This window comes from Diorhabda sublineata, chromosome 3 (genome assembly GCF_026230105.1).
Source record: "Diorhabda sublineata isolate icDioSubl1.1 chromosome 3, icDioSubl1.1, whole genome shotgun sequence".
Classification (NCBI taxonomy): Eukaryota; Metazoa; Arthropoda; class Insecta; order Coleoptera; family Chrysomelidae; genus Diorhabda; species Diorhabda sublineata.
In genome coordinates, this window is record NC_079476.1 from 30,647,418 (window position 1) to 30,659,862 (window position 12,445).

At 29.0% G+C, this 12,445-nt stretch overlaps 1 protein-coding gene across 1 annotated transcript in view; it reads left to right on the plus strand.

The window, feature by feature from the left end:
• Positions 1–645: 645 nt before the first annotated feature.
• Positions 646–12,445, plus strand: part of LOC130441328 (fatty acid synthase-like) — a 56,632-nt gene continuing 44,832 nt past the window's right edge. Inside the window, exons 1-3 of the mRNA XM_056774950.1 lie at positions 646–882; positions 10,133–10,321; positions 12,062–12,347. Coding sequence (XP_056630928.1) covers positions 738–882; positions 10,133–10,321; positions 12,062–12,347 — 620 coding nt within the window. The 5' untranslated portion in view covers positions 646–737. The remainder of the gene's footprint in view (positions 883–10,132; positions 10,322–12,061; positions 12,348–12,445) is intronic.

Consider the following 12,445-nt stretch of genomic DNA (forward strand, 5'->3'; position numbering starts at 1 on the left):
CCAAACTTCGGTTCTTAAATCGAAGAGATGATCATTCTATCAGGAACATTATTACCGTTTTCGTTTTTTGTATGGGCAACTTGATTTGTATGTATCGAGAGATACTTCTTTGAGATCTTACTCCAGAATCAGTGGGTGTCTAACCCTCTGGTGTGGATGCGCATCAACTTTTGATGGAGATTGGTATTGTGTGTTTTTCACAATCGGCTTTTATTGGATTTAAAATACTTGTCACAAATGTTCGTGTGTTCCCTACATTGTGTATTTGAAGGTTATCAGTTAAAATATATTCTAGTAGCTGCTCACCTCTGCCTTTGGTATCTTTGCTTCCTCAAACAGTGTTGGGTGCATTTATTTATTTATAATCTGTTATTTTTGTTTTGTAATCTAATAGTTCACTGATTTTTTTCAAGACACCCGTACACTACAAAATTTAAAAATTCGGTACCCTCATGACTGATTTAATAATATACTTCGACATATATTCATAAGGATTTTTGCGTGGAAAATTGAATTAAACATAAAATATTCAGAAATAATAACAAAAGTAATTATGAACATTCTAATCAAAGCTGCAAATTTATTCATTTGACTTTTTAACCCCGAATATTTAGAATTAAGAAGTTTTTTAAATACCTTAATGACGTCTATATTTGAAAAGCTAACTAAAATCTGGAAACAGCTCAGTATCTAATCACCCATCAGTTGTTGCTGGATCGTTTTGATATCTTTATATAATGAAGGATACCGTTGTTGACGATAAAATAGTTATAACAGGCATTTCAGGAAAATTTCCGCAATGCGAAAACGTAGACGAATTTAAAGATGCTTTACTAAATGGTGTCGATTTAGTGAGAGAAGATTCTAGAAGATATCCTGCAGGTAACTTTTTTTTCTAACAATATTGACAGCTTGCTTGAAGCAAGCCAAACTATTGAAGCAATAGTCTTACAAAGCCAAGCGCTTCTGAATCTAGTGATCGTAGGTCACCTGAGTGTATCTATCTATTAGTAAACAGGGGTGCATAGAAACTTTTATGTCCCATCAGTTCGTTTTATTTAATATATATATATATATATATATATATATATATATATATATATATATATATAAATCTGTTTAATTGATTTTAGGTCTCTTCTGTTTCAAAATTAGTTTTTTTAATCATTTTAATAGAAAAAATTGACGTTTCGCCTAATTTTAAGTCTTTATCAAAATATGATATTGACACTGACAATTTGCTTATTTATATTTTAAATATGAAAATGAAATATACAAGCAAATTCATGGTTGTGCTATGGGGGCTTCCATTTCAAGTGTTATAGCATAATTGGTAATGGATGATCTTGAGGAAACTATTCTAAGCAAATTTTCCGATATTACTGCCGTACCGAAGAATCAAATTGAGAACAAACAAAATAAAAAATTCAATTCTATTTTAATGATTATCACATTATATAAAATTAACAATGACGTAATAACAGAATTGAATTCTGAACCAACTTGGTCCCCAAGATATTTGAACTTCAATTCATATCATCCTATGTCACAAAAAAAATCAGTGATAATAAGTTTGGCTGATAGATCTATCCAAATATCAGATTCTGAATTTAGATTCTTAGCTATCCAAGAAGCAAAAACTGCATTGAAAGAAAATAGTTATCCGAAAAAAATGATAAATGATATATTCAAGAAAAGGATCAATTAGAAAACGAAACAGAAATCAAATATCAAAACATAGAACATTTTTCCTTTTCTATATGTACAAGGACATAATATATTAACCAAATATTTCACTAAATTAAAATCCGAAACATATTATATATCAAGTATCTTGTACCAATTGTGACGCTGTCTACATAGGGCAGACATCTCAGTATTTAGAAAATAGACTAAGAGGTCATCAATACGATAAAAAAATATAACTGCATTAACAAACCCTGAAATATTGAAAAAACATAAATGGTTTATATTCATAAAAACGAAAAAGCTATAAATGATTGTCAGTGTCGATATCATATTTTGATAAAGACTTTTATATATATTTATTTATTTATTTATATATATATATATATATATATATATATATATATGCTTCGAAATGTTCTTGATTTCAGGTCTCTACTGATTTACTATTGGTTTTTCATAATGTTTTAGAGACATAAAAACTGTTTTGATTTTTTTTTATAATTTTTATTTCTACTTGTTTTTGTGTGACATTCTTTTTGTCTTTTGATTGCTATGGAGATATAAGTTAGAATGTTTAATATGTCAAAACTCAAAACTAAAACATGTTGTCTGGTTACTTCTTTTTTGCACTCAATGTATCTCGTTAAACCCTCGAGAATATTGTAGTTATTGCAATGACTTTTTATTAATGAGTCTACTCCTGCGATGATTCTATTAAAATTGTTGTTGGTCCCCAGTCTGGGTAATTTTGGTCGTTACATTGAGTTCAGGCACTCAAATTCCGCTAAAGAGCACTTTATCGACGCGATTTGGTTGGGTGTTATTGTCAAAATATAGAAGTGTGATTGTCGGTTATTATTTCGTTAATCCATTCTCTGAAGATTTAGAAGGACTTCTCCTAGTATTTCCTGTGTTTACTGGGTGATGTTTAATCTTATTTGTGATTCTGATGACTAGCTATCTTGCCATCTTTTATGTGGTCTTCCTCTTGATCTTTTCCCTTCGGGTTTTTCATCTCTTATGATCTTTGCTAGTCTCTGCTCCTCCATTCTCGTTACGTGTTGATTCCAATTTCTTCTTCTTTCTCGTCCCCATCTTACTATATCCTGAATATTACATTGTTGCCGGATATCCTCGTTTCTTACATGGTCTCAACTAGTCTTTCCTATTATGCATCTTAATGTTTTCATCTCAGTTGTTCTTAGTGTTTGTTTTGTTTTCTTTGTATCGGCTCTAATCAATGAATTTGAGGATCATTAAAAAGGGACTCTTGGTAAATTTTGATAGTTTGTATCGTTTCAGCAATTTCTTGATATGAGAATTATTAATCGATTCTGGTATAAAGTGATAATAAAAAAGTTATTGATTACGCAAAAAAATCACACGAATGATGAAGAGTGAGAACAGGAAATCTAAATTCAATTAGAGTGAGTGTTCAAACTGTTTCCTGTTTCCCTAATCCATCGAATTCGATAATGGATACACAAATTACGACGTCAAAGTGCGAAGAAGCTTCATTGTGCAAAAAAATGAAGACATTCATTAGTTTGGCGTTGAATCTTCTAATATCTCGAGTAAAAGATTATTCAAAAAATCCAGGTACACCAATCAAATTTCCACGTTTAATGTGATATCAATACATGCTGCCTAAACATTAACTTCAAAAATTGTTAATAATGTGATAATCTTCTGAGAGTTAAGTATATCTCGTTGCGTAAAAGCGGCTATGTTTGTGAAAAGAATAAATAGAAAAAAAATTGGATTGTGGGCTCTCCTTTCTTGTAATGTTTCACTCTAAACAGTAGATCACCTATCAAAAGCTCTTAACTATAATGATAAGAATGTAGCTGCTTCTACTTGAAGAGGACGTATTTGTTTGTCTTGCAATATTCCTAACTCTTGAATTTTCACCAACTGAAAATAATATTTTCTTCTTCAATGGCTCTCGTTCTTGGTCTTGGCCTTCCAGAATTCTTTTTTTTATCTCACATTTTCAGTTTTCCGATAACGTTGTTTAATAACTCTAAATGTATTTTCATTAGGTAAGTTTCTTCTCTGAAACTTTTCCTGAACATTCGTCTAAGGTTCATAACTGTGATTGTATTCAACATTTCAGTAGAATTTGATCAATGATATCTGATTCAAGTAGAAAGTTTTTAAAAATCTAATTATTTTTGACTTATCGTCATAATTATCAATAAGTTTCTATGGCAAACATAGAGAAAATCAAAGTTAACCGACCTTTTTGTAAAAAGTTATAATAGAAATACCAATTTCTTACTATGTCTACGTTTTATCGATGAGGTTATCCATGAGGTCTCATTTACCTGACAAAAACTTACCTAATTCATGATTATTTTTTTAATAATTTTTCCATCACTTCATGCCAGCCATTCAAAATTTGAGTACATTTTTAACAACAATATCTAATTTAACAAATAACAAAGTTATAGAAATATAATTATAATTGACTCAACGTCATAACTCTCAATGAATAACAGAGAAAATGCTTTGCCAAGTAGTTGAGTAAGTTGAATAAATAATGATAGGAACTCAGCTATTGGGGGCCTAAGTATGAAACAAACAACAGCTTGAGTTCCAGTGCCAATACTTATTTAAATTTGGAAAAAAGGATCCTATACTGATTAGATTAGATTTTTGAAATTTTACGAAAACCCTCAGCACCAATTTTTTAAATATATCCGTTTTATCGATGGGGTCTAATTTACGCGACAAAACGTTTTCAATTCACATAATACTCACTAATCAATAATAATTAACAACTCTATCAATACTTTGTACCAGTATCGGTTATTACATCATAATTCGAGTTTTTCAAGTGTAACTTTTTGGCGTAAAAGTAATTGGTGTTCATGTTCACCTAAGACTTTTATTTATTAACCTTAAAAAATTATGTTCAATAATAACACTGACAATTTGCTTATTTATGTTGATCTATAGATATCATGAATATCAAAATAAGGATAAAATCAACTTAGTTCCAATAAGAAAAATTAATTTTTTTCTTTGGTTCCCACATCTCAAATATATAGCGGTAATCAATTAAATTTATTAGAATTTACAAAATAGAGCTATAAATTTCACTTAAATTATTTAGATCTTTTTTATCATTTATTGCTTTTTCTTTCTTATGAATGTGAACCATTTCTAAAAATTCCCTTTATCGTGTATTAGATTCCGTTTCAAGAATTTGCGAATCTTCATAATTGATTTTATGTTTTTTGATATCTCATGGTTCGTTAATGCAGTTCTATTTTTTTATCGTTTTGATGACCATTTAGTCTATTTTCTAAATACTGAGATGTTTGCCTTATGTAGACAGCCTCACAATTGATGTCACTTGATATATAATATTACTTCTTTTGTTTTTTGGTGTTAATTTAGTGAAATATTTGGATAATGTATTATGTCCTCTATGACTACTAATATATTTATTGAAATAATTCGATAATTGTTGGGAAAGTACTTGTACATATGGTAGGGAAAAATGTTTTAAGTTTTGATGTTTCTGTTCTGTTTTTTAATTGATTGTGATGTCTGTATATTCTTTTTTTGAATATGTTGTTTATGATTTTTTTCGGATAATTATTTTCTTTCAATGCCGTTTTTGCTTTTTGAATAGCTAAGCATCTAAATTCAGGATCTTTTAGTTGGTTAGATCTATCTGCCAAACTTATTACCACTGATCTTTTCTGTGACATAGGATGACACGAATTGAAGTTTAAATATCTTGAGGACCAACTTGGTTTAGAATTCAATTCTGTTCTTATGTCATTGTTAATTTTATATAATGTGATAATCAATAAAATTCATTCTATTGTTTTGCTCAACCTTGATTGTGAATTGAAGTTTTTCATGATAAGAATTGAATTTTTCACTTATGTTTTCAACTTGGTTCTTTGGTACAGCAGTAATGCAATCATCTACATATCGGATAAAGAATGGAATATTTATATCAAGTTTGCTTAGAACCGTTTCCTTAAGATCTTCCATTACCAATTTTGTTGTGCTATAACAGCTCCCATAGCACAACCATAAATTTGTTTGTATATTTCATTTTCATATTTAAAATATGTTGTTGTAAGTGTGAGTTCTACAACTTTTATAAATTCAATTGGAGGTATTTCTGTATATTCTTTGATTTTGTCCCATTTTTTCAATAATATATTTTTCACAATGGTAGTAGGTATATTTGTACGAGTATATAAAGGGTGAATTGAAGGTATTGTAAATTTTCAATTTTTTGCGTCTGATGGCGGAATAAAAAGTTGTTCTTCCCAAGATCGAATTAGATCATTATTTTGTTTTTAATAAGAATTCGTAGGGTCTTGTTTAATTTTTTTTATATAATTTAAGTAAAACTTATAGCTCTATTTTGTGAATTCTAATAAATTCAATTGATTACCGCTATATATTTGAGATGTGGGAACTAAAGAAAAAAATTAATTTTTCTTATTGGAACTAAGTTGATTTTATCCATATTCATTGATATTCATGATGGAGGTGATCTATAGATCAATATAAATAATCAAATTGTCAGTGTCAATATCAAATTTTGATAAAGACTTAAAAAAAAGTTGACACTTCAAAGTTTATATATATATATATATATATATATATATATATGCATCTCATGAATTTGTTTATATATATTCGCAAATCACAATATATTTGTCAAAATTATTTTGATTGCGAATGGCGTTACATTTTTTTAGAAAGCAAACCACAATTATTTTCCAGTTATCTATCTAATCTATCATAAAGACGGGGTCAATTGTTTTTGAAACATCCCTTATACCACCTTATAATTGTAATACTTTTTAGACGTTGACCAATGCCTTTCAGATTTTTTATATCAATGATATTTACTTTTATATAACCACAATATTTAATGTAAGTCAGATGGAAACAGTGTTGGAAATGAATTTCCGATGCTAAGCTTCTGTAGAAACTATTATATTCACCTTTTATTTCTTGAAAGACTAGGTATAGATCACCTAATCTCAAACTATTTCTCAAATGTTCATCATAGAGATACAATCTATAAAGTATTTGATGCTTCCTTGTTAAAGCAGATGAAATTATTGTTTGAATTAAATAGCTAATGAAAACATGTTTGAATAAATAATGTCGATATTGTTTGTAAAGGTTATACCACATTAATTAACACACAATCTATGTCATGGTTGTCATTATATATTATTACGTAATTATTCATTGTTCGCCTTGAACATATAATCAAATCTATTTGTAGCTTAATTTGAATCTTTTTTTATGATTCTTTCTTTTGAAACTTTAGAGATCTATGATTTTGCTTATTTTCTTCATTTACCACGTGTTATTCCATTTAACTAATGAATTTTTGTTCCATAATATTGAGTTGGTACTAGTAAATTATACAACTGGTAAGGAACAGATGAAAATATAGCTATCACCTCTCTGAGTAGTTTGCTTGCAATATAAAATCTGCGGAAATTAATGAAAACCCCAGGTATGAGACAAGTAAAGGCACATAGACAGAGAACCTGTCTGCCTTACCAATAAATTGCTTTTCTTAAACGGATGCGAAATTTATGTACCTTACTTAATACCTACTTTCATACTTGGGAAAACAGTAAAAACATTAAAGTAACTATTACCAATTGAATGATTATTATTAATAGTGAAATTCACATAATTTTTCATGTAGTAATATTAAAAATACCATTACTCCCAGTATCAATATAATTTATCAAAAATTGAAATAATCTTAATGAAATATTCTATATCTCAATAAAATAATATTCAATGGAAAGTGTAAGTTCTATCAGAGTCATTCATACATTCATTATGACGTTCAATCTCTTTTATTATGGCTAGCACTTTGTGCATCTATAATATTCTTTATTGGCGTAGATTATCCCTCTTGTTCTTTTTGATACAGTTTCTCTGGTATCTGTTCTGGTTGCTCCAGGTATTTGTAGGTCTGCCTCTTGGGGATAGAGGTATCCATTGTATTATCTTCCTTACCATTTTTATAAGTTTTCTTCTCATGATGCGTACGGCCCAATTTATTGTTTGTGCTTTCATATATCTTATCATATAATACTTTTTTTTTAAATTTTTAAAAATTTTTTTGCTCAATTTTTTCTCTGTAATTAGAAGAGATACAAAAACAAACAGTCAAATTGATGAATTTCTTATAACGATTATTTTGCTTCGTTTATTTTTTTTTAGCGTGAAACCAAATTAATCTGTTACTATAGTACAAGGATTGCTTATCCACAGCCCTTTGACACTTTATTAATAAAATGTTGTTCTAACATAATATATATATAGCAGTATAAGCAGTATAAAGCAGATAGAAAGAAAGAATTCAAAATCAAAACATTAACACTCATTAAAAATTTTTTTTTTCTATTGTTGACAGTTGGGGGATAGACAATTAAAAATTACTTCAAGTAGAGATAAGAAACTCAAAAAGAATGCAAAAGTTGGCAGTTATTAGATTTATTTTCATTTCATTATCTGCAAAGGGGTAGTCTTTAAAGGTTGAATAATCAAAATCAATAATCAATTAAATTTTATCAAATTGTTATGAATTTTTTACAATAAAAATGAAATTTCGATGTTTTAAATCGTTAAAAGATTTCTTCCTATATTATTTTCATTAGAAGCGTAGATTTAAAAATTTTTAAGGGTTGATACTCCAAAATATATAATTTTTCTATTATACAATATGTTAAGATATTTATGCTGCATAAAGGAAGAACATTTGAATTGAAAAAAAGTAGGAAAAACTATAATATTGGTATTTTTCGATAAGGGGTAGTTTTCACCTCTGAAAATCAATTTACACACCTTGCGACCATGTAGATCTTGATATGGAGGGTAAGATGAGGTTCTTTCCAAATTTTCACGAAAATCGGAACTGCATTAAGAAATTCGGAGGTTTGACACCATTTTGAGCTTGAATGCCTGCACTATAATTGTGGATCGCCCTGAAATCATTTTTTCAGTCTTCCAGTTTGCTTTCTGCAAATGATTTGAATTTTTTATTTATTAATGTGGTGAGTATGTAATGTTAAGAAGTGTTATGTTATCAGAGTACGAATTTAAATATTTAATAAATTTCTCTGATCTTTTAGTAGTGACAAATATTTAAAAATGACCAGTAACTAACAAATTTTTTGTTGACTTTAGTTAATTCTCTTGATTCTCCATATATGAGAATAATTATAAACTCCTTAGTACCCATAAAAATGGCAGAATTGCTTACACAATCAATATTAATGGAATTTTATCATTGTTACCCTACTAGAAACTAGAAAAATTGCAAACAATGACGCAAGAGAAATGCCGATAAGTTCAATTTTGAGAAAAAGATTTAAATGAGAATCTTCTAGGATTCTGTTTCTTATCAGCTTTTTTCATCATGGATTGATATTACAAATTTTTAGTTTCATTTAATATTTTTCATTTCATTCAATATTTTAAATTAATATTGACTATGGAAGAGCGTGTAAACAAAAATTTAATAAGGAGGCAAGTTCTTAGAATAATTGCTATTATTGAGAACTGGCGCAGTCAGAGGTACGTTGCCAATATACTAGAAAATAAATTAATCAGTCAACTGGGTTGTCTAGGATTGGCCTTTAAGCAACTATATGTGCAAAAAATGGATTTTTGAGACAACAAGAACAAGTCATGCAACAGCAAGAAGGTCCTATATGAAAGTTACTTTACGAAATGTGAGAAATTCAGATTCGCTCTTGAATTTTTAAGATTGAGGCAATGTACTTTTCACGGACGATAAGATCTTCAAAAAATTTTGGAGAGTGTATCATGTTGTCACGTTGATTATATTTTACAAAAACTCACATACCGTGTACCAAATTTTTTAAGTGAAAAATTTTTATTTCTTTAAATTTAATCCAATTTTCCCCCTATCGTCATATTTTGGGCTCCCCTGTACGTCTCTCCTCTGGAATGGTTCTTATGCAGAGCACCCTGTATATTCCAAGCATATATTACTTTCTTCACTAGATTTGCGCTATTAATATCTTCCTGTCCACATTTCTTCGCTCACCAAATGTAGAACTATGCGACTTACTGACAATAAAAGCTACGACAAAATAGATGAAAGCCACTCCAAAAGAAGCTTTACAGAAATTATTCCAAATATGGATTGAACATTGGGATAAGTACTTTGATGCATATCACTTGAATTGTAACTTTTTACTTTGTTTTTAATGAAATAACTCTCAATATTTTGTAATTTCTCCTCGTTAATGTATAAGGTATAGACGTGACAAAATTTTTCTCAATATTAGCAATATATTATTCTGCAAGTGATGCAAGCTATGATAAAAACGTTAAATAATTGCAGTGCTGCAATTTAATCAGTCATTTTGATACATTTAAGCCTATGTATTTTTTATAGGACTATGGGGTATGCCAAAATATGCAGGAACAATTGCGGGTGTCGATAAATTTGATGCATCGTATTTTGGAGTTCATCCTAAGCAAGCGACATTTATGGATCCCAGGCATAGAATGGTTTTGGAAGCAGTACACGAAAGTATAATTGATGCTGGTTACAATCCCTCCGAACTAAGAGGTGGTAGAATAGGTAATCATATATTTTCTTACTATAATGATTATACTTAACACATTATGAATAAAATTAATGTAGATTTACGATTGTCAATCGATGTAAGTAATTGATCAAAAGTAAGAAATTACTTTTCTGGCTAAGCCAAATGTTGAATTATATCTGTTATGATGAACGTGACCCCCTTCGACTTATTTGTCGACTACGGTATCTGTATAATTCCTAATTGTGAGGGAAGATCTAGCACCACTCTGGAGACACATACCAAAAAATGAAACATTTAGATTTTGATATGATATCTAAGTTTAATCTCAAGAAAAGTATCATAGATATAATTATTTTCCACTTTGAAATTTTCATTATATTATTCTTATTTAGTCTCTGATTCGAACCATAAGCATTTTAAATGGATGATTACGAATGTCTATGTAGTGTGTTCGACGGAATAAATAATTCTACACTATTATCTGAACGCTAGGGCTAACAATTCGTTACTTTTAGAAGGTACTGTTTGTTTAACTCGATATAATTTATGGTGTAGATTTTTAGACAGTTGAACATGCCTAGGAAACTAGAAAGAGACATTCTGAAGAAAATTATCATAAATTGTGATTATTTGTTGAAAATACTTACAAGGAGTATTAAAACACGATCAGACATTTCTTATTGAACTGCATACTGTCGAACATTGTACAAAAATTTAGTTGGTTGGCCTACAACTCATCAAATTGAATAAAAAAAACTGTAATAAATGTTGGAAGTGGGCACCTTGAACTTCCACACAATTCCGGAGTCTACGGAAGATATTTCTTTACACTTTGAAGAGCATTCCATGTTTTTTTATGTATTTTAATCATTATTTTCTTCTAAGATTTTCTTTATGCCAATAATATGATCTTCGATTGTTTGTAGTACAAATGCTTACTTGTTTATTCATTAGTTCTCTAAAAATGTTTGATTGTGATTTAATACTAAGTATTTTCAATAAATACAATTTATGATAATTTTATTCAGAATATCTTTTTATGGTGAATGGTTTCCTTGGCGTGTACGACGATCTAAAAATCTACATATATATCAAACCATCGAGTTAAACGAAGAGTAAATTGCTATGTTCAGATTGTACAGGTTGTCCCTTTAAAAGTTACGGCTCAGCCCAATGATTAACAAGCCCCATGTATAATTTAGAAAATATACTTAAATCTCGTAAGTTTCGATTTCGCAACTTTAAAGGCATATAACTCAGAAACTAGGGGTCATATGAGAAAAGTTTTTTCACATTATTTCACCGTGACCTACTCACTTCCGAATTTTTTGGATCAAGTCCTAGAACTATTATTGAAAAGTTTTAATCGAAGTTTTTCCACGTTTCTCATTTCATAGGAATAGTTTTAAATTGGAAATGTACTAGATAGATCTTATTTGTTTCAGTCATATATTAGGTATGTCTATAGAAGTACTTTTATTATTAATTCATAAAATATTTCATGATTTAATTGCATTTGATGTCATTATACCCATTTTGAACCAGATCTTACGAATTCAGGGTAATTTCAGTTTGTCCATCTTAATTTATATGAGTACTAGAAAGTGAACTGCTTTTAATTGTCATTTGAAAACAACCTTTAATTCTTATATTAGGTTCATTTTCAGTTCTTTGTTTATTACCAGTGAAGAATCATTATATAAATAAATGAGGAATATTTCATTTCTATTATTGATTTATCAAAAAGTTAATGATTATTCATTTTTTTATAGGTGTTTATGTTGGAATTGCAAATTGTTCAAAATTCAACAGATATAGTAAAATGCCGAATACTAATGGATACACTAACATCGGATTGTGCCTAGCTCTTGCAGCAAATCGAATTTCCTATTCTTTTGACTTCAAAGGTCCAAGTTTCGTAGTGGATACTGCATGTTCTAGCAGTACAACTGGGTTTGTTTGTGCTATCAAAGATATGATGTTGGATGAAATTGATGGTGCTATAGTATGTGGAACACATTTAATTCAAGAACCTTTCGAAACATTAGAATTCTGCAAGTAAGTTTACAATTTGTGATCGAAAAGAATTTTTAACAACGTTCAATAAGCATAGAAACAAAAATCTATCAATTTGTAACATTTTAAGTTTTTCAAAC